Source organism: Rhinatrema bivittatum, chromosome 11 (assembly GCF_901001135.1).
Source record: "Rhinatrema bivittatum chromosome 11, aRhiBiv1.1, whole genome shotgun sequence".
Classification (NCBI taxonomy): domain Eukaryota; kingdom Metazoa; phylum Chordata; class Amphibia; order Gymnophiona; family Rhinatrematidae; genus Rhinatrema; species Rhinatrema bivittatum.
In genome coordinates, this window is record NC_042625.1 from 51,587,492 (window position 1) to 51,611,916 (window position 24,425).

The window sequence follows — 24,425 nt, forward strand, 5'->3', positions numbered from 1 at the left end:
TCCAAATGTATTTGAGGAAGCGTAAGTCCAGATTTGGAAGTAGACCTCCGGATTTCTTGGGCATGAGGAAATATTTTGAATAAAATCCCTTCAGATGTTGGGAGGGGTGTACTTCCTGTATACAGTGTTGTTGAAGTAAGTGACTGACCTCTTGAAGGAGAGTCTCCCGATGAATACTGTGAAATCTTTTGGTACTCAAATGCAGAAGACGAGACGGGGATATAAAGTTGAGGGAATACCCGTCTCTTATTATGTTCAGGACCCAGGAATCCGTTGCGATATTGCTCCATTGTGTGAAAAAGTGGGAAAGTCAACCTCCTACTATCTGGGCATGTAGAGGTGGCGGAATCATTTCTAAAAACTCTGTTGGTTTTTAGGGGGTTGAGGATCTGTAGGCTGACATGGTTGACGAGATGCACATGGGCGTTGATGAGAAGCTGGTTGTTGGAAAAGTTGTTGGCGGTTTGATTGATATGATTGGGGCCTATAGGTTAGGATAAGGCCGATATTGACGTCTCTGGTAAGGTTTCTTGTATGAACCGAATTGACATTTAGATGATGAAGAATCATGTTGAGTTAAGGAAAGTATAGCTACTTTCTGCTCTTTCAATTCGCTACAGTTTCCGTAAGCTTGTCACCGAATAAGTTGTCACGGCGACAAGGTAGGTTGGTCAGCTTATCTTGAACGTCTTCACGTATGCACTTGCACATAACCAAGCCAGTCTCTTGGCTGCTATAGCATTAGCTGTTGTTTTTGCAGAGGTTTCAAACCTCTCATAAATGGAACGTACCAGATGCTGTAGCCCTTCTTCCATATCATGGAATTCAGATATAACTGTATTATCTGCCGAGCCTTGTTGGAGCAAAGATTTAAGGACTGAAGGCAGTAAAAAAGATACTGAGCTACATAAAATTGATGGTTCTGTATCTTAGCGTTAAGGATTCCTGATTTGTACGCTTTCCGTGCAAAGTCATCCAGAGTTTTGTTGTGTTTCCCTGGTGGATTATTTGAATGTAAGCAAGATTTGCATGCCTTTTGCATGGCTGATTCAACCACGACAGATGCGTGCGGCAACTGCACATTGGTGTAAAAGGGAGAATCTCGCATCCTATACTTCAAATCCGTCTTTCTTGAAGTAGGAGTCGTGGAATTTGGAGAATCCCAAGTCTTTTCCAAAAGAGATTCCAGCACTGGATGAGAAGGGAGTGCTGTAGGTTCAGCCGGTGTATCAAATATTTTTAATACACCGAACATCTCTTGTCTAGGGGCAGGAATCTTTTTTGTTTCTACTCCCAATCGGTGACCCACTTTCTCCAAAAATTGGGAGTATGTGAGATCCTCCGGTGGTGATACTGGTTCTGGAGGCAATTCCTGTGGGTCAGACGGGTAGCTGGTTGACGACCCTGGTGATGAAGATGGAGTAGGAGAACCTACTGGCAGAGGAGATGGTTTGCCAGGCAGCGTCTTTGGTGCTGGTCCCGGTATGGGTGATGAAGGCACCTCCGTCGGTGGATCAGGGTTTGGCTGATTTTGCTGCTGAACCGATGTTAGAAATTGTGACAAGATAGAGGTAATCTGTGTCAGTGTATCAGAAGCCAAAACTGATGTGGAAGGCCTGATATTTGGGCTTTGACCCAATGGAGGCACAGCTGCCTTGAGGATGTCCTGGTTCAGTCCCTGAGGACATCCAATATCCTCAGGTAGATAAGGGAGTTTGGAATGTAGAGGTACCTGGTAGAAGGGACTTCTACGATGTTGAGATACTGTAGAAAGTCCTGAAAAAACCTCAGATGAATGGGAAGAGGCCTCTGATAATTGTGGTGGAGATAAGGAATCCTCCAAATCCACCACTAAGAGTGGGGATGGTCTCCTAGGCCTTTTATGGCCTGATGTATGTTTTTTATACTGTTTTACAGGTTGCTGAGGTGTAGGTACGCTGCTGCATCATCTTCCTTAGATGCTTTGAGGTGTCGACGCTCTTCAGATGTTCCGGTGTGCCGGTGCTTCTCTGCTGCGTTGGTGCGTCAACGCTGCCCCAATGCGTCAATACATTGATCTTTCTCCGAAACATTAGGGCGCCGCTGAGTCGGCCTATCTGTAGGTGTCGACGCATCCAACGCAGGCTATGTCAGCGGCATGTCCCTGGAAGCTTGCATCGAAGGATTTTTAGTTTTCTTCTTCTGCTTGTGGCCTGGAGGGTCAGCAGAGGTTGACCTCCAATGGACAGGGGCCTTAGGGGCCGACTGCGGTCCTCGAGCCGACCTTGCTGAAGCATCAGAGGGGGCATACGAGCCTATTGCCTCCTCTCTGAGCTGGCCAATCCGCGCTGCTCTCTGGTGCTGCGCCCTTGGGGGCATCCGTCCACAATCAGTACAGTTTGCCTGATCATGTTTGGACCAAGGCAAATGTAACAAAATTGATGTCTGTCAGTTACAGACATAATTTACCACAGTCACAGAATTTAAAACCTGGACGATGCATGATGTAAGTGTTCTGTGGTGAAATTTGAAGTTTTGAAGAAATAATTAAAGTTTTTCTCTTCACAGCAACTTTTCCTCACAAGAACTGTAGAGCTCTGCGTGCGATTAGTCGCGCGGAAAAAAACAGACTGAGGAGCCTCGAGCAGGGACAGGCAGGAGGGAACACCTCATCTAAAGACTTTGGGTGATCTTAGATAGCTCCGCCACCTAGTGGCACGGAGGACGTACCCAGACAGCATGGCTAATTCAGCTGCTTATCTATGGGAAAAATAAACTAGTTTCTAGGCTCGTCTCACTGCAGGCGAACCGTCCACAGGAGCATGGCCACAATCTGAAGTACATTGACAATAGTAAAAGTACTGAAAAGCATAAAATAATAAATCATCTTTCTCTTCAGTAACAAGAGAGAAAACTTCAAACTACCATCCAACAGCTGGAGGCAGAGAACAATGGTTGAATGTGTTCTAATCATAACTTATGTTCTAGTGATGATATTTAAAAAAAAAAAAATTTTAGAACTCTGCCTCCATTTGCGATGGATAAGAGGATTTACCTGTAGGTTCGAAGCTGGTAGAGCAGAAGGTAATGAAACAAAGAGTTCAGAAGTTGTAAGGCCAGATCAGAGTGTTGCCGTGGCCAGGAATCCAACGGTATGGACCTATTTCCAGACTCTCGGATCCATAGCAGCTGCCACTGCTGAAGTCAACAAAGCAGAGTATACATTGGTGGTTGGAGTGGATTTGGGGCCCCAGCCTCAATCATAGTAATGACGAATGCCAGCCTGTCAGGATGGGGAGTGCATTGTCAGGGAAGCGAGTTGGTCATTCAGTTGTTTGGAGGCCAGGGCAATTGGGCTGGCTTTTCTTGAATTCGCGCCTTGCTTGATGGGGCAGTCCGTCAGAGTGATGTCTGACAATGCTATATAAATTATCAAGGGGGAACCCAGAGTCCTCAAGTGTCATTAGAGATGACCATGCTGCTTCCTTGGGCAGAGATGAACTTGGAAGCCTTGTTGGCATCTCACATAGTGGGCACAGATAGTGTTCAGGTGGATTTCCTCAGTTGCAGTGTCATAGAGCCAGAGGAATGGTACCTATCTTAAAAGACCTTTGATCAGACTGTCACTAGTGGATCCTGCCGGACTTGGATCTGATGGCAACCAGCTAGAATGCAAAAGTGCACAAATTTTTCAGCCAAAAGAGAAATCCTCATTCATCTGGAGTTGATGCACTGGTTCAGAAATGGTCAGTGAAGACCTCCTCCTTGGCCTATGATAGGCAGACTGCTTCAGAAGATTACTGGACATCCCGGCCTGGTGATACTGGTGGCTCTGCACTGGCCTCGCCAGCCATGATACGTGGACCTCTGTCTGCTGTGTGACATCTCTCTATGGCTTCCACCTCACAAGAGGTTGTTTTCACAGAGTCCATGTTTCACGAGGAACCAGATCGATTTTTTTTTTTTGGTTTGGCACTCGAGAGGACACAATTAGTGAAGAAAGGGTATTCTCAGTCAATGATATCGACTCTTCTGAATAGGTAGAGAATTTCCTAGTCCTTGGCTTATGTGCAGGTTTGGAGAATTTTCAAGGATTGGTGCTCTGGGTGTCATTGTTTTCCTGGGAATGCACCATTTCCATTGATTCTAGAGTTTCTGCAGGAAGGCCTCTCTAAGGACTTGGCTGTTAATACATTGAACATGTAAGCAGATGTGCTCTCTTGCTATAGAGGTCATATACAAGGGAGGCCTCTGTCCTCTCATCCAGATTTCTCTCGGTTTTTGAAAGGTGTTAAGCATATTAGACCATTGCTCCAGATTCTGGTTCCGCTTTGAGATCTGCATTTAGTTTTGTCCTTCTTGGTGGGACCACAGTTTGCTCCTCTTCAAGCTATTTCACTAAGATTACTCATGTTGAAGATGCTCTTTCTAGATGCTGTTTGTTCAGCTCAGAGAATCTCCAAATTGTAAGCATTGTCTTATAGGGAGCTCTTCTTGTTGATTATGAAAGATGGGATCCAGATTTGTATGGTTACCTCCTTTCTACCAAGCATAGTTTCAGAATTTCATTCAAATCAGTTTCCTTGCCTTCATTTAGCAAACAGGCCGATTTGAAAGTCTATGCATTACTTTGTTTGTTGGATGTGAGGAGAAATCTTTTGAGATGTATCAAGGTCACTAGCGCTTTCAGGCACTCTAATCTTCTCTTTGTGCTGTATGGTAGAATGCAGAAAGGTGAAGTGGCCTCTTGTGCTATGGTAGCACACTGGAATAAAGAGATGATTACAGCTGCTTATGTGGATTCTGGCATGCCCTTGCCGAAGCAGGTACGAGCTCATTCCACAAGGGCCCAGGCTACTTCACGGGTGGCGTTGTGGTCAGTTTTCCCTTTGGAGATCTGTAAAGTGGCAACTTGGTTATCTCTGCACACTTTTTCTAAGCATTACCTCCTGGATTGCACGACTAGATGAGGAAGCTTTCACCTCAGCGGTTTTGTGAAGGGATCAGGCACCATTCCGCCCTAATTAGTAGCTTGAGTACATCCCGTTTGTGTGGTCTGCCTGTATGAAGAGGAAAGTGAAATTATTTCTTACCTAATAATTTCCTTTCATTGAATACAGGCAAACTAGTCCAGGATCCACCCTTACTGCCATTATCTTCAGGAGGTTCATACACTCTACGCCTTGCAAAGTTTATATTGAAGGCAGTTAAGCAGAGGTGGGCATCACAATGGATGTCTATATTTCCTTAGACTTCTGGAAACCTCCTAGTTAAAAAAAAACCACGGGGATCGTTGTTGAGATTGTCCAGTTAGCTTGTTACAGAAATGCTGGCACACTGGTGTCAGCATGGAGGTATATAAGGAGTATCAACAACAACTCACGTGAATCCCAATTTTAGCAAGTTCAGGTACTGTGGCAAAAAACAAATGTGACCAACCAAAATGCCAATAGTACATTACAATTTGAGTAAAGATGCTTAAGGTATTATTGACCAGTCATAATAGGCTTCATCTTATGCGAAAAATTGCTAGATGATAGGCCTTATCTTTTTTTTTTGTAATTAGATTTTTATTGACTTCACAACAGAAATATCATGACATTGACAGTTCTCCATGTCTTTTACAGACATATTCCAGTAGGCCTGCTGAACAAAGCAAATATACAGATCAAAATGGGAGGATCAACTGTTTTATAAGACTATGAAGACATTAACAAAGCAGCTAAGAATGAAAAAATACAAAGATGTAATGCTCTTAATAAACTACAATAAAGAATGTATGACAAATGCTCCAAAATACCATTAACTCCTATTACACGGGCGAGCATCATCCTAACCTCTGCGTGTGCATTGTCATTTCTGCATAAGTCAAAATTTTCAGTATATAACCTTCCCCCAAAAACTTCCCACCCCCTTCCCTCCCTCCCCCCTAACTCCTCCAGCATCCAATCCACTGGTTCGGGGTCCAGAGTGCAACTAACCGAAGTGAACACAGCCTAAGGGAGAACAAGTTAAGAAGTGCAATATAAAAGGTAACAATATTTAGGCGCTAGGGCTATAGCTTGTGAAACTACATGAATCGTGTTGACACAGGATTCTCAGAATGGGGTTCATATCTCAGGTGGGGATGGAAAATGAGCACCTTAATCTTGTGGGATATAATACTTTGAGGATTCTGTTGGGATATAAACAAGGTTCTCCAAGGATATTGAGGGAGCTCAGAGATGTTCTGGCAGCTCCGCTGTGTGACCTGTTCAATAGATCCCTAGAAACGGGAGTGGTGCCGAGTGATTGGAGAAGAGCGGTGGTGGTCCCGCTTCACAAGAGTGGGAACAGGGAGGAGGCTGGCAACTACAGACCGGTCAGCCTCACTTCGGTGGTGGGAAAAGTAATGGAGTCACTGCTGAAAGAGAGAATAGTGAACTATCTACAGTCCGGAGAATTGATGGACCAGAGGCAACATGGATTCACCAGGGGAAGATCCTGTCAGACAAATCTGATTGACTTTTTTGACTGGGTAACCAAGGAATTGGATCGAGGAAGAGCGCTCGATATCATATACTTGGATTTCAGCAAAGCTTTTGACACGGTTCCGCACAGGAGACTGGTGAATAAAACGAGAAGCTTGGGAGTGAGTGCCGAGGTGGTGACCTGGATTGCAAATTGGTTGACGGACAGAAGACAATGTGTGATGGTAAATGGAACATTCTCTGAAGAGAGAGCGGTTTTAAGTGGTGTACCGCAAGGATCGGTGTTGGGACCGGTCCTGTTCAATATCTTTGTGAGCGACATTGCGGACGGGATAGAAGGCAAGGTTTGTCTTTTCGCGGATGACACTAAGATCTGCAACAGAGTGGACACGCCGGAAGGAGTGGAGAGAATGAGACGGGATCTAAGGAAACTGGAAGAGTGGTCGAAGATATGGCAGCTGAGATTCAATGCCAAGAAGTGCAAAGTCATGCATATGGGGAGTGGAAACCCGAATGAACTGTATTCGATGGGGGGGGAAAGGCTGATGTGCACGGAGCAGGAGAGGGACCTTGGGGTGATAGTGTCTAATGATATGAAGTCTGCGAAACAATGCGACAAGGCGATAGCAAAAGCCAGAAGAATGCTGGGCTGCATAGAGAGAGGAATATCGAGTAAGAAAAGGGAAGTGGTTATTCCCTTGTACAGGTCCTTGGTGAGGCCTCACCTGGAGTACTGTGTTCAGTTCTGGAGACCGTATCTACAAAAAGACAAAGACAAGATGGAAGCGGTACAGAGAAGGGCGACCAGGAAGGTGGAGGATCTTCATCGGATGACGTACAGAGGAGAGATTGAAGAATCTAAATATGTACACCCTGGAGGAAAGGAGGAGCAGAGGCGATATGATACAGACTTTCAGATACTTGAAAGGTTTTAATGATCCAAAGACAACGACAAACCTTTTCCGTAGGAAAAAAATCAGCAGAACCAGGGGTCACGATTTGAAGCTCCAGGGAGGAAGATTCAGAACCAATGTTAGGAAGTATTTCTTCACGGAGAGGGTGGTGGATGCCTGGAATGCCCTTCCGGAGGATGTGGTGAAGACCAGAACTGTGAAGGACTTCAAAGGGGCGTGGGATAAACACTGTGGATCCATAAAGTCAAGAGGCCGCCAATGAAGAGTGGGTGACTCGCCAGAATGATGGCTACTGCCTGGAGACAATACCCTTATTCAATAAACGTACACATGCTTACTGTGACTCCAACATCGTTCTAGCTTCAACAGCAAGAGGAAATGTGGAATAAAGGATCTGCACTCACAAAGGGGGGAGTAGCTGGCTTGTTACGGCGGTTACTACCCCAAACCAAATAAGCCTGTTACTTCAATTTCTATGCATATACAGCATAGTTCTCTGCTTCAACGGCAGGGGAGAAGAATAAACTGATACTACACACATCCAGCAGAGCTCTCTGCTTCAACGGCAGGGGAGAAGAAAAAAGGGTTCACACTCACAAAGCGGGGAGTAGCTGGCTTGTTACGGCGGTTACTACCCCAAACCAAATGTGCCTGATACTTCACTTTCGATGCATATCCAGCATGGCTCTCTGCTTCAACAGCATGGGAGAAGAATAAACTGATACTTCAAGCATATCCAGCATAGCTCCCTGCTTCAACGGCAGGGGAGAAGAAATACAACCAATAAGGGCTGTATAACATAGTCTGAGTAAAACAAGCATAGGGTGTAGCTTGCTTATTGCGGCGGTTACTACCCCTACTACCCCTAACTAATCAAGCTAGATATTTCACTTGGATGCAGCTCCATCACTGCTTTCTACATTAATGGTGGGGGTGGAAGGGAAATAGAACCAAGAGCTAAGAGAAACAGATAGGTATGAGAGAAAAAAGTGTGTGAAGCTTGCTGGGCAGACTGGATGGGCCATTTGGTCTTCTTCTGCCGTCATTTCTATGTTTCTATGAGTTAGTGGGTATCCCTGAAAGATATGGCCCCCAAATTTTCTGAAATTTTGGTAATCATTACGTATAGCCGTTAAATGACTTAAATGGTAGATCCTGCCCAGTCTAGTAAGTACATCACCCAATGTAGGTGATTTTGCCCTTTTCTACCAAAAAGCAATTTCACATCTGGTAGCTAAAACCACCTGCATGACCAATAAGCGTTGCCAGGTTGTGCTGCCTTCCGGAGCAACCTGTAGCAAACACGTCTGTGGCGTTAATATTACCAAAATCCTTAGTGTATTCTGGATGTATTCACTAACTACCTGCATTGTGCTCTGTACCTTGGGACACTCCCACCACATGTGGAAGAAGGTCCCCACTTGACCACACTGCTGCCAGCAGTGATCATCAAGTCTAGCTGACATTTTATGTAATCTGTCGGGTATTAAGTACCAGCGATAAAGGACCTTATACCCATTTTCTTTTAAAAGCGCAGAAACTGAACTGCTACCAATGTGTACATGGCATTTCTCCCACTCTTTATCCAGGAAGTTTACGTCAAGGTCTCGCTCCCACTTCAATTGATGGGTTGATTTAGCCCTCTCCTGAACATTTAAAAGCGCATATATCCTTGAGATGGGTTTCTCAGTGATTTGCAGTGTCACAGAACTTGACAAACGGTGGTTTCTCCTGTCATAGAAGGGTGGCTACTCTATGTGTGGTGAGAAAGTGTGCAAGCTGAGTGTATGCGTAATAATCGGTCCTACCTAGGGAGTATTGCTGTCCGTAAATCAGTAAAAGCTATAAATTTATTATTTTTCCATAGTTGACCTATGGTAGTAAGGCCTTTACTTTGCCATCTTCGTATAAACGGCCCCTCCATCCCTGGGGGGAAAAGAGGGTTATGCAAAAATGACGTATTATAATAGGCAATATTATCCCCAACCAATTTCCCTTTCCACCTCAACCAAGTTTGCATCACCACCTCTGTGAATGTCGTCCATCTCACCCCTTTCAATTTGTATGGGGACCAAATTCTAGAAAGTAGAGGCAGATCTCCCGTCAGGACCCTTTCTATCGTTAGCCACGGTTTGGGGGAGCCACTGCAGTGCCAGTGAACTACCACCGCCAAAAGATTGGCAATGTAATACCATAGTAGGTTGGGAAATCCGAGCCCCCATGAATCTTATCCTTGTATAAAACTGCTCTAGCTACCCTGGGAGGTTTCCTTTTCCATACAAAATGGAACAATTTCCTTTGCCAAAACTTTAGAAGTTTACCAGGTATTCTAGCGGGCAATGTTTGAAAGAGATAGCAAAACTTCGGTAAGACCAACATTTTTACGGCTGCTATACGACCCAGCCATGAGAGGTTGGTTCTGTCCCACCTATCAAGATCTTGCTGTATTGCTTGGACTAGAGGGGAATAATTTAAATCCACCAGCTTAGAGAGGTTTGCACAGAGCTTGACCCCTAGGTACTTTACCCACCGCTTAGCCTTTTTAAACGGTAATTGCGCTGCTAACTCCTCGTATAAACCCTCTTCCATAGAAATATTCATCAATTCCGATTTATCTTCGTTCATTTTGAACCCTGACGCTCTCCCAAAATGTCTAATCTCCTGTACTAGTGCGGGTAGGGAGTGCCCAGGGTCAGCTACTGTAAACAATAAATCATCCGCAAATAGAGAGATTTTATAATCATGTTCCCCCACCCGAATCCCTTGGATAGACCCTAAATTCCTTATCCTTTCAGCAAGAGGTTCAAGTGACAAAGCGAATAGTAGAAGGGAGAGTGGACACCTCTGTCTAGTCCCTCTTTTGACCTCAAATGGGGGCGAATAGGCTCCATTTATCTTAATTCGGGCGTTAGGGTGGTTGTAAAGTTTAGCCACCCAGTTGATAAAATGGACACCCAGTCCCAATTTTTTGAGCACCTGGAATAGGAAAGGCCAATGAACTCTGTCAAAGGCTTTTTCCGCATCCACGGACAAGAGGGTAGTAGGTATGTTCTTCTGCTGCGCATCTTCAATAAGCTCAACGACTCTTCTAACATTGTCTGATGCCAATCTTCCAGGTATAAAACCCGATTGGTCAGGTGCTACTAATGACGGGGCTACCTGACCCAATCGTTGAGCCAAAATTTTCGCCAAAATTTTTAGGTCGATGTTAATAAGCGATATCAGTCGGTATGACCCACACAGACTGTGATCTCGTCCCGGTTTTGCTAATATAGTGATCCCTGCGGTATTGGCCTGTTGAGATATCCTGCCACTAGTCCGCAGACCATTAAACATATTTGTTAACAGGGCTACTAACTGCGGACCAAAGATCTTGTAAAACTTCCCTGTATATCCATCTAGCCCAGGTGCTTTCACCGATTTTAGCTCTTTTATAACCTGTAATGTTTCTGGTATCTTCACTGCACTATCTATAAGCTCACGTTCCTTATCAGCTAAGATTGGTAGGGGTATTTCACCTAAATATCGGGAAATCTCAGATTCGGGTATTGTCCCATTAAAATCGTATAACTCTTGGTAGAATTTATTGAATCGTACCCCTATCTCCCCTTGGGAATGTAGAAAGTGCCCGTCAATATCACGTATTTTGATGATTTGAGTTTTCGCCTGTTGTTCTTTTAGTTTCCTCGCTATGTTTACTTGCCCTATTGCCATATTCAAAATGTTGTTGTTTGAGTAAATCCAGTTGGTGGGCTATCCTTCCTAACTCCATATCCTGCAACTCCCTGCATGCCTCCTTCAACTGTTGCAGTACTGAGAGTTCGAGAAATTGTTTGTGGCATAATTCCAACCTCTCTATAGATTCCAGGATTTGCAACCTTTTTTTCTCAGATTCCCATTTGATCCAACAGTCGATTAAGACGCCAAAACCTCGTCCCCTGGTCCTCTATCACCTGGCTGATTTTTAACCAAATTGGAGCATGATCGGACCAGGTGATAATACCAATTTCAGTTTCTACAATCCTACCCACCAACGCCTTGTCTATTAAGAAATAATCAAGTCTCGAGTAAGACTGATGGGGGTGCGAATAAAAAGTGTAGTTATGGGCTGACGGATTTAGCAGCCTCCAGATATCTGTAAGTCCCCTGTCTTCCATTAAATGTTTAAGTGCTGATCTCCCCTTTTTCCCTCCTCCAGTACCTGTTCCTGTGGTATCTAAGTAGGGAGTTCTTGTAATATTGAAATCCCTACCGAGTATTAGATGGCCTTCAGACCACTCTCCCAATATTTTAGAGATCTTTTGAAAAAATTCCCCCTGATCGCTTGTAGGGGCATATATATTAGCTAGCGTATATAATGTATTCTGGATTTTTACCTTCAGTATGACGTAACGTCCTTCGACATCACAGAGAACCGTGCCAACCTCCGTTGTGATTTGGTTGGAAAACAGTATTCCCACCCCACAGTATTTTCCCCCTTTGGTAGCTGCCGCGTGATAATATTAGCCATAATCTTTAGCGGCCATCAGCTTCTCAAATCGCTTTGTCAAATGGGTTTCCTGACAGAAAATAATGTCCGCTTTCTGTAATTTCATATCATGAAAAAATGTTTTCCGTTTCCTCGGTGTGTTTAGCCCTTTGGTGTTTATAGATATTATTTTTAAACTAGCCATCTACTTGGTAGTTAAAATGATTATCATTGCACTGATTTTTTCCCCTCCTGTGCCTGCGCCGAATATGTATATAAATACAATCCCCATCACCCCGACGACTCCCCCTTTGTTTGTGTTCATGAGCTGCTGCGCCCAGTGGATGGTATCCCTGACCCCCTCCAGTCTCCCCTCCCCTTCCCAAATCCCTAATAACCCATCAATACTGTGGGTCTCCACCTTGGAGAGTGATGTTGTCATCGGGCAAGCTTCTCCCTCGCATCCCCGCTCCCACCATGTATCTATCCCACAATAGCATATCAACAAGCACTAATACTTATTTTGTTACTAAGATCAAAACTCGTAAGCAAACCAGAACTATAAACTTGGCAGTGTTCCACCGGTGACTTCATCTTGTGGTCTGAGAGTCAACATATTCTATCAGGTCCTCATAAGTGTCCCAGCATCTCAACCCAGGTCCTTGGGAGTAGTTGAATCGTCCGATTGCCTGCGCAGTCTTTTCCCGCCTTTAGGCACCCTCTGCCATTTGGGATGAAAGCATTGTCTGATACTCTCAGTGTTCCCTGTCAATGTTGATCCCTTTTCTGCAGACAGAATGCCAGCTGCCCATAGTATATCCTCAGCTTCCTGTACTTTCTGGACCCTGGAAGTTATTCCATTGATGGTAAAGCTGAGTCAAAAAGGGAAAAGCCATTTGTAGCGGTGGTTCTGATCACGCAGTATTTGCACCACAGCCCGGAACTCGTGCCTTTTTTGTATAGTAGAAAAAGCCAGGTCTTGAAAGATTTCTATCTTATGGCCTTTCCAGATCAGCGCTCCCTGTTTTCTGGCGGCTCCCTGCACTTTTTCCTTGATAGCAAAGTTGTGGAAGCAAGCTATAATGTCCCGTGCTTGATTATTCCTCGGAGCTCCCAGGGTCTTGTATGCTCTGTCTATCAAAATGTCCATTGATCCTTCCGATGATTGGCCTTCTCCCAGCAGCTGAGTGCAGATATCTTGCACTACCCGGGAGCTGTCTGAGAATTCTGCCGCCTCCGGGATACCCCGAAAGCGGAGATTAGACCTTCATAGCCTGTTTTCCATGTCCTCCAGATGCCGGGACAAGTCCTCCTGTTGATCTTTGATTTTTTGGTGGTCCTCACTTAAAGCTTGGATTGAGGTTTGATGCTCCTCTAGGCTGTCATCTATGGATTCCACGTGGTGCTGGAGCTCTGTAACCTCTGATTTAATGCCTGCCATCAGATCTTCCATTTCCTGTCTGTACTGGGCCATATCATCGTACAAAGCCCCAAACCAGGCCTTAAATTCCGCCCGTGTAGGGATCTGGCCATCTCCCTGCCCCTGAGTCTCTAAAGTTCCATCCGGTGTCGTCTGATAATGATTCGGCCCCATCCGCCATTTTGTCTCCCTGCTCTGCCTCAGTTTCTGCCGCTGCCGTGACATAGGAGAACCGCTTAAGATCGGCTTTTTTTCTTACCGCGGTCATTGTGCCAAGGACAGTGGATTCGCCGATTTTCAGCCAAAACAGAGGCCTGGGGCTGCCGATGTAGCTTGATTTTAGGAGCGGGGATGGAGCGGCTCAAGCTACCGGCGTGCGCAGTGACGTCATCCGCTCTCAGGCCTTATCTTTAATCATCAGTCAAAGTCCCATTTTTATATTTTTCATATGCAGTGTGTGAATCATGTAGTTTATATAATTCCAACAACTTAACTTGAGAAACTCGCTGAAGCCATAGATAGTAAACATAGCATGATAGGTTCTATTTTAGAACCACTATCAATTTTTGTAGATACTTTCCTACAACCGTTTATTTCCAAAGCAGCATCCTATTTGAAAGACACTAAACATATGCTTACTGTCTTACAAACTATTCACTGTACAACGGATTCGATATTGGTCACCCTAGATATCCAGGCATTACATACCAATATCCCTCAATCAGCAGCTCTTGATATAGTATTAGATACGTTGGAACAAAGACCTAGACCTCATCGTGTACCCACTGAATTTATTTTCCAACTGGCACAATTGGCTCTTACTGAGCCACTATGGCCCCCAGTATAGCTAATTTATACGTTGCCGCTTTTGAGACTAAATTTCTATATGATACACCGGAATTTGCCAATGTTTCTTATTGGTATCGTTACATCGATGATGTGTTTTTTTTGTGGAATTCAAACGAACAGTCTCTCATGCTATTTTTACAGTGGTTAAATTCTTTAGATAGCCACCTGCAATTTACCCTTCATTATGATCATCAACGGATTGAATTTCTTGATATTCTCATTTTGAAAGAAGATCCAACATCTCATTTCTAGTCTTTATGTGAAACCGTGTACAAGGAATACTTATTTACATTTCACCAGTTTTCATCCTTTTCATCTCCGTAAAAATTTACCTATTAGCCAGTTTCTTCGGTTACGTCGAATATGTACCCATAAGATGGATTTTATTTCACAATCTCAGATTATGATTAAAAAATTTTTACAGCGAGGCTATCCATATAAATATGTAAAAAGAGCCTATAAACGAGCTTATAATGCTGCACGGGACTGGTTATTGTTGGAGAATAAGACATCAGAAACACCAGCGTTAATATGTGCATTACCTTTTTCTGCACTGGCATCGCAAATTTCACAATTGATTTTTCAGTATTGGCCTGTCTTGAAAATACATTCCATTTTCGCACATCCTCCTATTATTGCTTACAAAAGGAGAAAAAAATCTGAAGGACCTATTGACACATTCTTATTTATCAGATGGTTTAAACTGTACGAACAGTGATCCTGTTGGGCATTGGACTTGTGAGAAATGTTCATTTTGCAGTCAGGCCATGATAGGTCCAGATTGGAAAGACCCTTGTGGCAATATTCATAGAGCTTACTCCCGGACTGATTGCAACTCCATTAATGTGATTTATATATTGCAATGTCCCTGTTCATTATTGTACGTGGGTAGAACTAAATGTTCCATCAAAACGAGACTGATTGAACATCGAAGCTGTCTTACAACCTCTAAACTCCAAGCTCCTATTGTCTCCCACTTTGCACAACGCCATCATTCTTTTCAGGATATTAAATGGCAGGTCATTGAATTGGTTCAAATCAATCCTAGAGGTGGTAACACCAAAGTGGCTCTTAACTATAGAGAACAATTTTGGATTTTCAAATTGAACACAGTTCATCCTAATGGTTTAAATCTAGCAGTGGAATGGTACACACTCACCTGATGATTTTTACGTCATTCAATGAAGATAATTCCACGTCATCTATGCATATATTAATGACAACATATCCGGCAGCAACACAGGAAATGTACGCAGAAACGCCATTGTCAAAATCTTAAATCAAGACGGACTACAAATACAGTAAGTGCCAAGCTGATTCTGATGATACACTGACATGATGCCCACTATAGTTGATTACTGCTTGAATTTGGATTTTATTACTTTCTGATTTTTTGAGACATTATTGAATTGTTCTCATAGACCAGAGCTTTCCAAACTTTTCATGTTGGTGACACACTTTTTAGACAAACATAATTTCGTGACACAGTAATTCAGTCTACCAGCAAACCAGAAGTTAAAGGTTAAACGAACAAAATGTATTTCAACAATTTATGTATGTTTCCTTAAATATATACATAAATAAAATGTTTCACAACACAACCTATCTCATAATAAATATTTGCAGGCTTCCACTTCCTCCATGCTGATCTCGTACATTGTGAGATCAGCATAGAGAAAGTGCTACTCTTGCACATTCCCAAAGATTACATGTGCCAATCACTAAAAAGTAATTTTTTTTTTTACCTTTGCTGTCTGATCTTTGTTTTCTAATCGGTTGGTCACAGGCTTTTTTTTCCACCTTTCCTTTCTTGTTTTTTTGCCAATTCCTTTTACAGGGTCTTTTTTTCTATTTCTTTTCTCTCCATCTGTCTTCCCTCAAACACACAATCAGGTTCTCATTCTCACACGCTATCTCACACATTCTCACACACACAGGCTCTCACTCACATGCAATCTCACACATCCACAGCTCTCACTCTCACATGCCTCTCTCTCATACATACATACATACTGTCTCTCTCGTGCACATGCTGTCTCACTCTCACACACACAGGCTCTCTCACTCCTACATGCTCTCTTGCTCAAGCACAGGCTCTCACTGGCACATGCTGTCCCTCTGCACGGGTTGCCGAAGGATGGGCTCTTCAGAGGCCCTGATCTTCCCTGGCCGTGACATGGGATCTGCAGCGGCCCTGCTATCGGGTTTCCTCCTCTTCTCGGGCTGCCGCGACATGGGATCCGCAACGGCCCATTAATGCTGCTCTTCTTCTGTATGCAGCACATGCTCCTCCTCCTTCCTGCCCACGCAGCTCCGGCAACGTTTTTCTTCCAGGGCTGCACAGGCAGGAAGGAGGAGGAGTGAACGTGACCCTTTTCTTCGGGCCGTGGTGATGTAAGCTCCACCACTGCCCGCCGATCTTCCTGCTATAGTTCCCTGCTTCCGCCGGCCCTGTGGACCGGGCGACACACCTCCACACTACAGGCGACACACTAATGTGTCCCGACACACACTTTGGAAAGCTCTGTCATAGACGCTGAACTCCAGCCCTTGAGAGAGAACGACGGGCGTTCGAAACATGGTTCCATATCAGGGCATGTTTGCTGTATATGGCTTCAGCGAGTTTCTCAAGTTAAGTTGTTGGAATTATATAAACTGCATGATTCACACACTGCATATGAAAAATATAAAAATGGGACTTTGACCGATGATTAAAGATACGGCCTATCATCTAGCAATTTTGCGCATAAGATGAAGCCTATTATGACTGCTCAATAATACCTTAAGCGTCTTTACTCAAATTGTAATGTACTATTGACATTTTGGTTGGTATATAAGTAGTGACATCAGCCAGTCTGTTTGATATCTGTCTCCATTTGCTGGCTGGCATACATAATCTGTTTGGACTGGTCTGTCTGTTTTCAAGGAAAGCAAAATTGCTTACCTTGTAATAGGTGTTATCCCAGGACAGCAGGATGTAGTCCTCACATATGGGTGACATCGGTAATGGAGCCCTATGTACGGAAAAACTTCTTTAAAAGTTTCCATGAAACTTTTGAATGGCACCGGAGTGCCTACTGAGCATGCCCAGCATGCCATGATATTCCCTGCCACAGGGGTCTCCCTTCAGTCTTGTTTTGTAGCAATAAGCGTTAGCCAAAAATAAAATAATAAAACGTACCGTACCCAACTCCGCGGGGTGGTGGGTGGGTTTCGTGAGGACTACATCCTGCTGTCCTGGGATAACACCTATTACAAGGTAAGCAATTTTGCTTTATCCCAGGACAAGCAGATGCTAGTCCTCACATATGGGTGATTAGCAAGCTAAAGGCTGAGTCATTTTGTAGTGAAGCAACAGTGAAGTATTGTTGTTGAAATGAATCAGCCGAAGATCACAGCAGGTTGGATGTAGAAGGAGTTGGGATTATACTGGAAACAAGTTCTTTAAGACTGATTGTCCATAGGCTGAATCTTGTCTTCCCTGTTTGTCTAAGCAGTAGTGAGCTGCAAAAGTGTGAAGAGAACTCCATGTTGCTGCTTTACAAATGTCCAGAATAGGTACAGAGCGAAGGTGTGCTACTGAGGTTGACATTGCTCTGACTGAGTGTGCTTTTACTCGCCCTTGAAGAGTAAGGCCTGCCTTCTCATAACAAAATTGTATGCAATCTGCTAGCCAATTTGACAAAGTATGTTTACCCACTGCTTTACCTGGTTTGTTTGGATCATAGGATACGAACAGTTGACTGGATTTCCTTTGGGCTGTTGTGCGGTTTAAATAAAAGGATAACGCACGCTTGCAGTCCAAAGTGTGTAAGGCTCTTTCACCCTGATGGGAATGAGGCCTAGGAAAAAATGTTGGTAAAACTATTGATTGGTTCAAGTGAAATTCCGTGACAACCTTAGGAAGGAATTTTGGATGTGTACAGAGGACTACCCTGTCATGTAGGAACTTTGTAAAAGGTTCGTATGTGACTAGCGCTTGTAGTTCGCTGACCCTTCTAGCTGATGTAATGGCTATGAGAAATACCGTTTTCCAAGTAAGGTATTTAAGGTCACAGGTATTTATGGGTTCAAAAGGAGAATGCATAAGTCTAGTTAATACTACGTTCAGGTCCCATTGTATGCTTGGGGAATGAACTGGAGGTTTAATGTGAGTTAGGCCTCTCATGAATTTACTGACGAGAGGCTGTGTGGAGATAGATGCATCTCCCAGCTTGTTATGGTAAGCTGAGATTGCACTTAAGTGTACCCTTACCGATGATGTCTTAAGACCAGAGTCTGAGAGATGGTAAAGGTAATCGAGTAGCGAGGTAGTGGAGCAAGTGAAAGGATCTAAATCTTTCTGAGTGCACCACAAAGTAAACCATTTCCATTTGTAAGAATAATTCTTTCTAGTGGAAGGTTTACGTGCAGCTATAAGTACTTGAGATATGGAGGATGGAAGGTTGAGAGGTTGTAAGATCAAGCTTTCAACATCCATGCTGTCAGAGACAGGGATTGAAGGTTGGGATGGCGCAACTGACCCTGATCCTGAGTTATGAGATTGGGAGCTACTCCCAGGCGAATGGGATCCCTGACTGAGAGATCTAGAAGTGTGGGGAACCATACCTGTCGAGGCCAGTATGGGGCTATGAGTATCATAGTCCCCTTGTCCTGTTGTAGCTTCACTAGTGTTTTGGTTATGAGTGGTATCGGTGGATACGCGTATAACAGGCCTGAATTCCAATGGCGAGCAAATGCGTCCTGTGGTAGGCTGTTCTGCTGTCGGAGTAGAGAGCAGTAATTGATCACTTTGTAGTTGAGCTGGGATGCAAAGAGATCTATCGTCGGTTGACCCCAGCGTTGGAAGATCTTGGATGCTATTGCTGGATCCAATGACCATTCGTGTGGTTGGAACTGATGACTGAGGCGATCTGCTACTATGTTGTGGATGCCTGCTAGGTAAGTGGCCCGAAGCAGAATTGAGTGTGTTAGGGCCCAGTCCCAAATTTGTGCTGCTTCTTGACAAAGGAGATAAGAACCTGTCCCCCCTTGTTTGTTGATGTACCACATGGCCACTGTATTGTCCGTTTGGATCAGAACAGTCTTGTGTGATAGGCAGTCCTTGAACGCATGTAGCGCATAGCGTATAGCTCGAAGCTCTAGGAAGTTTATTTGAAAAGAGACTTCGAGCTTTGTCCACTTGCCTTGTGTCTTTAGATGACCGATGTGTGCTCCCCACCCTAAGGTGGATGCATCTGTAGTCAGAGTCACTTGTGGAATTGGTTGCTGGAAAGGTAGGCCTTTAAGCAAGTTGTTCATTGATGTCCACCAGATGAGTGCAGCTCTGAGTTCTGGTGTGATATGAATGGGCGTGGACATTGGTTGAGTGGCTTGTATTCACTGTGCTTTGAGTGTCCATTGCAGTAGCCGCATGGTCAATCTGGCCATGGGAGTTACATGAACTGTGGAAGCCATGTGCCCTAGCAGAATTAAGCACTGATGAGCTGTTACCTGGGTCTGGTTGCGAAGATTGTGCGTCAAAAGGACAAGTGTTTGAGCTCGATCTCTTGGAAGAAAAGCTTTTGCTATCGTAGTGTTCAGGTCTGCACCTATGAACTGTATAAGATGAGTTGGTGACAGATGGGATTTCTGATAGTTGATGAGAAAACCCAAGGAGTGAAGCACATGGATAGTGAGCTTGAGAGAAGTGAGAGCTCCTTCTTTTGATTGACTCTTGATGAGCCAATCGTCCAGGTAAGGGAACACGTGCACTCTTTGTTTGTGGAGGTGTGCCACTGCTGCAGCCATGCACTTTGTGAATACTCGTGGTGCTGATGCAAGGCCGAATGGCAGCACTCTGTATTGGAAGTGTTGATCCATTACCCGAAATCGCAGGTACTGTCGATGAGGGGGAAAGATGGGGATGTGAGCGTAGGCATCTTGAAGATCCAGAGAGCAGAGCCAATCTCCCCTTTGAAGAAGAGGTAGAATGGTGCCTAAGGACACCATCCTGAATTTTTCTTTTTTGAGCAATTTGTTGAGATTTCTGAGGTCTAGAATGAGTCGAAGGCCTCCTGTTTTCTTTGGAATGAGGAAATATCTGGAGTAGAATCCTCTGCCCTTTTGAGGTCCAGGAACTGGTTCTATGGCCCTGGCTGTCAGAAGGGTGGATAATTCTGTGTGAAGAATTATGGAATGTTGATTTACTGTCCAAGATGGAAGTGGTGGGTTTTCTTTTGGAACAGTAAGAAAATCCAGTTTGTAACCGTGGGCTGTGATGGATAACACCCACTGGTCGATGGTGATAGAGGTCCAAATGCTGTGGAAGTATTTTAATCGACCCCCTACTGGCATATTTGGGAATGGGTTGATCTGGCGGCTGCTCTCTGGGGCATTTCAAAAACCAGATGTAGTGGCCGTTTGTGGTGGCGGTTGAGGTCTTGCAGGTCTTTGTCTAGGCTGTTGGCGTTGAGATGGCCGGGTCGTTCTGGGCCTACTTGCTGGGGGGTAATATCTTCGTGGACGATAATAAGGACGTCTAGTATCACGTCTAGGAAACTTCCTTGCAGAAGGCTGAGTGTCCTGTGGTATTGAGGACAACTGCTTTAGTGTTTCAGTGTGGTCCTTTATGGTCGCCACAGCTTCTTTTACCTTCTCTCCAAAGAGGTTATCCCCCAAGCAAGGAAGATCCGCTAAATGTTCCTGTACCTCTGGGCGTAGATCAGAGGCCTTGAGCCATGCCCACCTCCTTGCAGCTATACCAGATGCTGAGAGTCTTGCCGCAGTCTCGAAACAGTCATAAGTGGCTCTGACCTCATGCTTCCCTGATTCGAGACCCTTGTGTATGATATTCTGCAATGTTTCCTGATACTGCTCTGGAAGAGAGAGAGCCATTTCCTGAACCTGCTTCCAAAGGTTCCTTTGGTACTGGTTCATATATAACTGGTAGGAAGATATCTTAGACACCAGCATAGACCCTTGAAATATTTTACGCCCTAGGTTGTCAAGAAACCTACTTTCCTTTCCAGGTGGCATAGAGGAATGGGATTTTTGTCGCTTCGCCTTCTTTTGGGCGGATTCGACGACAACTGATTGGTGAGGCAACTGTGCTTTCTGAAATCCTGGAATAGGCTGCACCAAGTACGTTGCCTCTGATCTCTTATTCACCGCTGATACTGATGTTGGATGTTCCCAAATCCTGTATTGCAGTTCCTGGAAAACCTCATGGACAGGGACTGCCAGCATCTCCTTAGGAGGGTCCACGAACTGTAGCACCTCCAACGTTTTTTGTCTTGCATCCACCTCTGTTTGTAAAGGAAAGGGGATGGTTTCAGACATATCTTTCATGAAATTTGTGAAGGAGAGGTCCTCAGGAGGTGACTTCCTGTGGTCGTCTGGTGGAGATGGTTCTGAAAAAATATCTTCATCCGAAGAATATTCAGAACTGGTGTCCACAGGCACCTCTCGTGGAGTGTGGTGAGTAAGTGGTTCCTTAGGCCTTGATGGCAGAAGAGGAGAACAAGGTCTTGGAGGTCTTGGTAATCCAGACGGACCTGGAACGGGTTTCTCTGGTACCTTGCTGGACAGAAGATCCAGGAGTGTGTCTAATTTGGAGATGACCGGATGGAGTATCGACACATCCTCCTTGGGCATCGGTGTAGGCACCGGAGTGGGCATCGGGACCGGTTCCCGTGGCATCGTCGGTGTCGGCGGCATCGATGGTAATGGATCCCTCGGGGCTGGAATCGGCATCGATGGAGGTGTCGATGGCTGAGGCAGAATCGCATCGCGCAGAGCCTGTTGCACCGCTTGACGTATGAACGTGTCAAGTTCCACTCTCATAGCTGGTGATATCAGAGCAGCTATGGAGGGAGGCGGTTTTGGCGATGCCGATACCTCCTCAGAGCCCTGAGGAGGTACGGAGCCCGGCACCAATATCGGTGGGGATCGCCCTGGATCACTAGGCCTCGAAGCCTCCGCCCCCGTCCGGGGTTTCTTTGCGGGTGAGGCCGTACCTGATGATGGGTCCTCGGTCATCGGTGCTTGGCGTCTTCGATGCCGTTGTCGATGTTTTTCTTTTTGTTTCTCGATGCTCGAAGTCGATGCTTTCGATGATACTGAAGGGGATGGTGTTGAGGCATCTCCCGCCTCCGGACGAGTCTTTTTCAGGAGAGCTTGACGGACTGATCCCGATGGCGATGACTGTCCTGAAGTCGAAGCCCTTGGAAGCAATTGTATGTTAAACAATTGTTCCATTTTTTCGGCCCGGAGACGACAGCCTTTCGTAGTCATCTCCGCACAGGATTTACAAGTTTGAATATTGTGGTCTTTGCCTAGGCAAAGAACACATTCAAAGTGGGGGTCAGTTATCGACATTGTCCTCACACAATTTGGGCATTTTTTAAACCCGGAGGCCATGGCGCCGGACAGCCGTCGACGGCGGTGACCTAAAAATATCGGTCCCGGCCGGAAACCGAGCACGGAAAAAAGTTACCGCTGCGATAACTGAGGGAAACCCCTGCGATGGAAGTAATTTTTTTCCCAAAAAGTATAAACTTTGGAAATAGGTGAAAATCACCTCAGGACTCCAATAGCCCGCGATGCTAACGGCTTCGCGGAAAAAAGAAGACTGAAGGGAGACCCCAGTGGCAGGGAATATCATGGCATGCTGGGCATGCTCAGTAGGCACTCCGGTGCCATTCAAAAGTTTCATGGAAACTTTTAAAGAAGTTTTTCCGTACATAGGGCTCCATTACCGATGTCACCCATATGTGAGGACTAGCATCCTGCTTGTCCTGGGATAAAGAAAATTATCAGATAAGTAATTCACCTTATATGCCATCCTTGGAACTGGATTTTATGTTGTGCATGGCATAAACAAAGTGTATGGGAGTGAGGGCTTTCTTCCTTTATAAACATGAGATTAAAGCTGAAATAAATTAAGGTTTTCTTCCAGCCAGCTGCCAGTGTGGAGGAAAATCTTTACCTGGTGGGACTCTGCAGGAGAGTTTTAGCAAGCAGATGAGTTTCTGAAGTCCATTTGTTGTTGTAAGCAACATCCCCCAGGAAGGTTTTCAAACGCTTGAGCTGAAAGGCATAAGAAAAATAAACAGGCTATTAAACAATGGGAATACATTAATTACAAAAAGGGTGAGATGCACCTGTTCCTTCTCACCTCCTGCATCTGTATATGATTCATGCCCCAGAGATAACGAATGAAGCACTCGCATTCCTTCCTGGTGGGGGTGCGTGGCACATTGGAGGAAGCACTGTGCACCAGAATAGGGTCCAGGCAGGTCACTGTCATATAAGCCTGCCCCACTTTGAGCTGAATAGGCAAGGCCTCTATTGAGGAAAATACTCTCTCTTCCACTTTGTCTTCTCTACAAAAGGGATCAAAATACAAGATTGAATTAATGACAGTATCTCCTTCATTCACGGCAGCACATTATACATTAAGATTAATATGAAATGAAGCACTTGGGCAGCTCATCTCTACTTATGACCATAGCACATTTATCAGATTACAGCTGCTCTAGCACCAGTCTTTGATGCTAGAGATGTGTCCCAGTCCCCCTTTGTTTTTTTGTATCTGTAAAGGAGCGGGCTCACCATAGCAGATTATTCTAGATCATTCCTCCTCTACTGTATTACAGGGCTGTAGGCTTTAGCCTAACATTGTTTATAGAATCTGGTACATGCTCACAAGTTTCTCTTTCTGCTCACTCCAGGTAAGAGATGTGCTTATATAGCATTTTTTTAAATTCTTTAGCTGGAAAAGTTTAAAATAAAGGATGATGATGACTCTGTCACCGGTCTGTATTGCAAGATACTACTGCCCCCTTTAGGAGATGAGTCCAACATCACCACTTCTCTCATAACACTGGTAAACAACATTTTTGTTTCCTTCAGGCTTTTTGGTGTTCCAAATAGATTTTTTGATGCTGATCACAGACATTATTTCGAAATTTGTACATCATGTAAGGTTTTTGAGAAACGGCTAATTTTGTGTTACAATAATTGTGAAATTTTAAAACATAATCACGCGTATATTTTCTTGTTGGACAGTAGGAAGAACATAAGAACATGCCATACTGGGTCAGACCAAGGGTCCATCAAGCCTAGCATCCTGTTTCCAACAGTGGCCATAAGAACCTGGCAAGTACCCAAAACCTAAGTTTATTCCATGCTACTGTTGCTAGTAATAGCAGAGGCTATTTTCTAAGTCAACTTAATTAATACAGGTAATGGACTTCTCCTCCAAGAACTTATCCAATCCTTTTTTAAACACAGCTACACTAATTGCACTAACCACATCCTCTGGCAACAAATTCCAGAGTAGT

General features: G+C 44.6%; 1 protein-coding gene across 6 annotated transcripts in view; it reads right to left on the reverse strand.

The window, feature by feature from the left end:
- Positions 1 to 24,425, reverse strand: part of LOC115100948 — a 152,615-nt gene that overhangs the window by 26,360 nt on the left and 101,830 nt on the right. For 5 of the 6 annotated variants that reach the window (XM_029620063.1, XM_029620067.1, XM_029620065.1 and 2 more), the window contains 2 exons: positions 23,258 to 23,465; positions 23,069 to 23,169 (listed from right to left, as the gene is read on the reverse strand). In XM_029620063.1, coding sequence (XP_029475923.1) covers positions 23,069 to 23,169; positions 23,258 to 23,465 — 309 coding nt within the window. Of the gene's footprint in view, positions 1 to 4,925; positions 5,040 to 23,068; positions 23,170 to 23,257; positions 23,466 to 24,425 lie in introns of all 6 variants that reach the window. The other variant, XR_003859222.1, reaches the window with a different exon arrangement.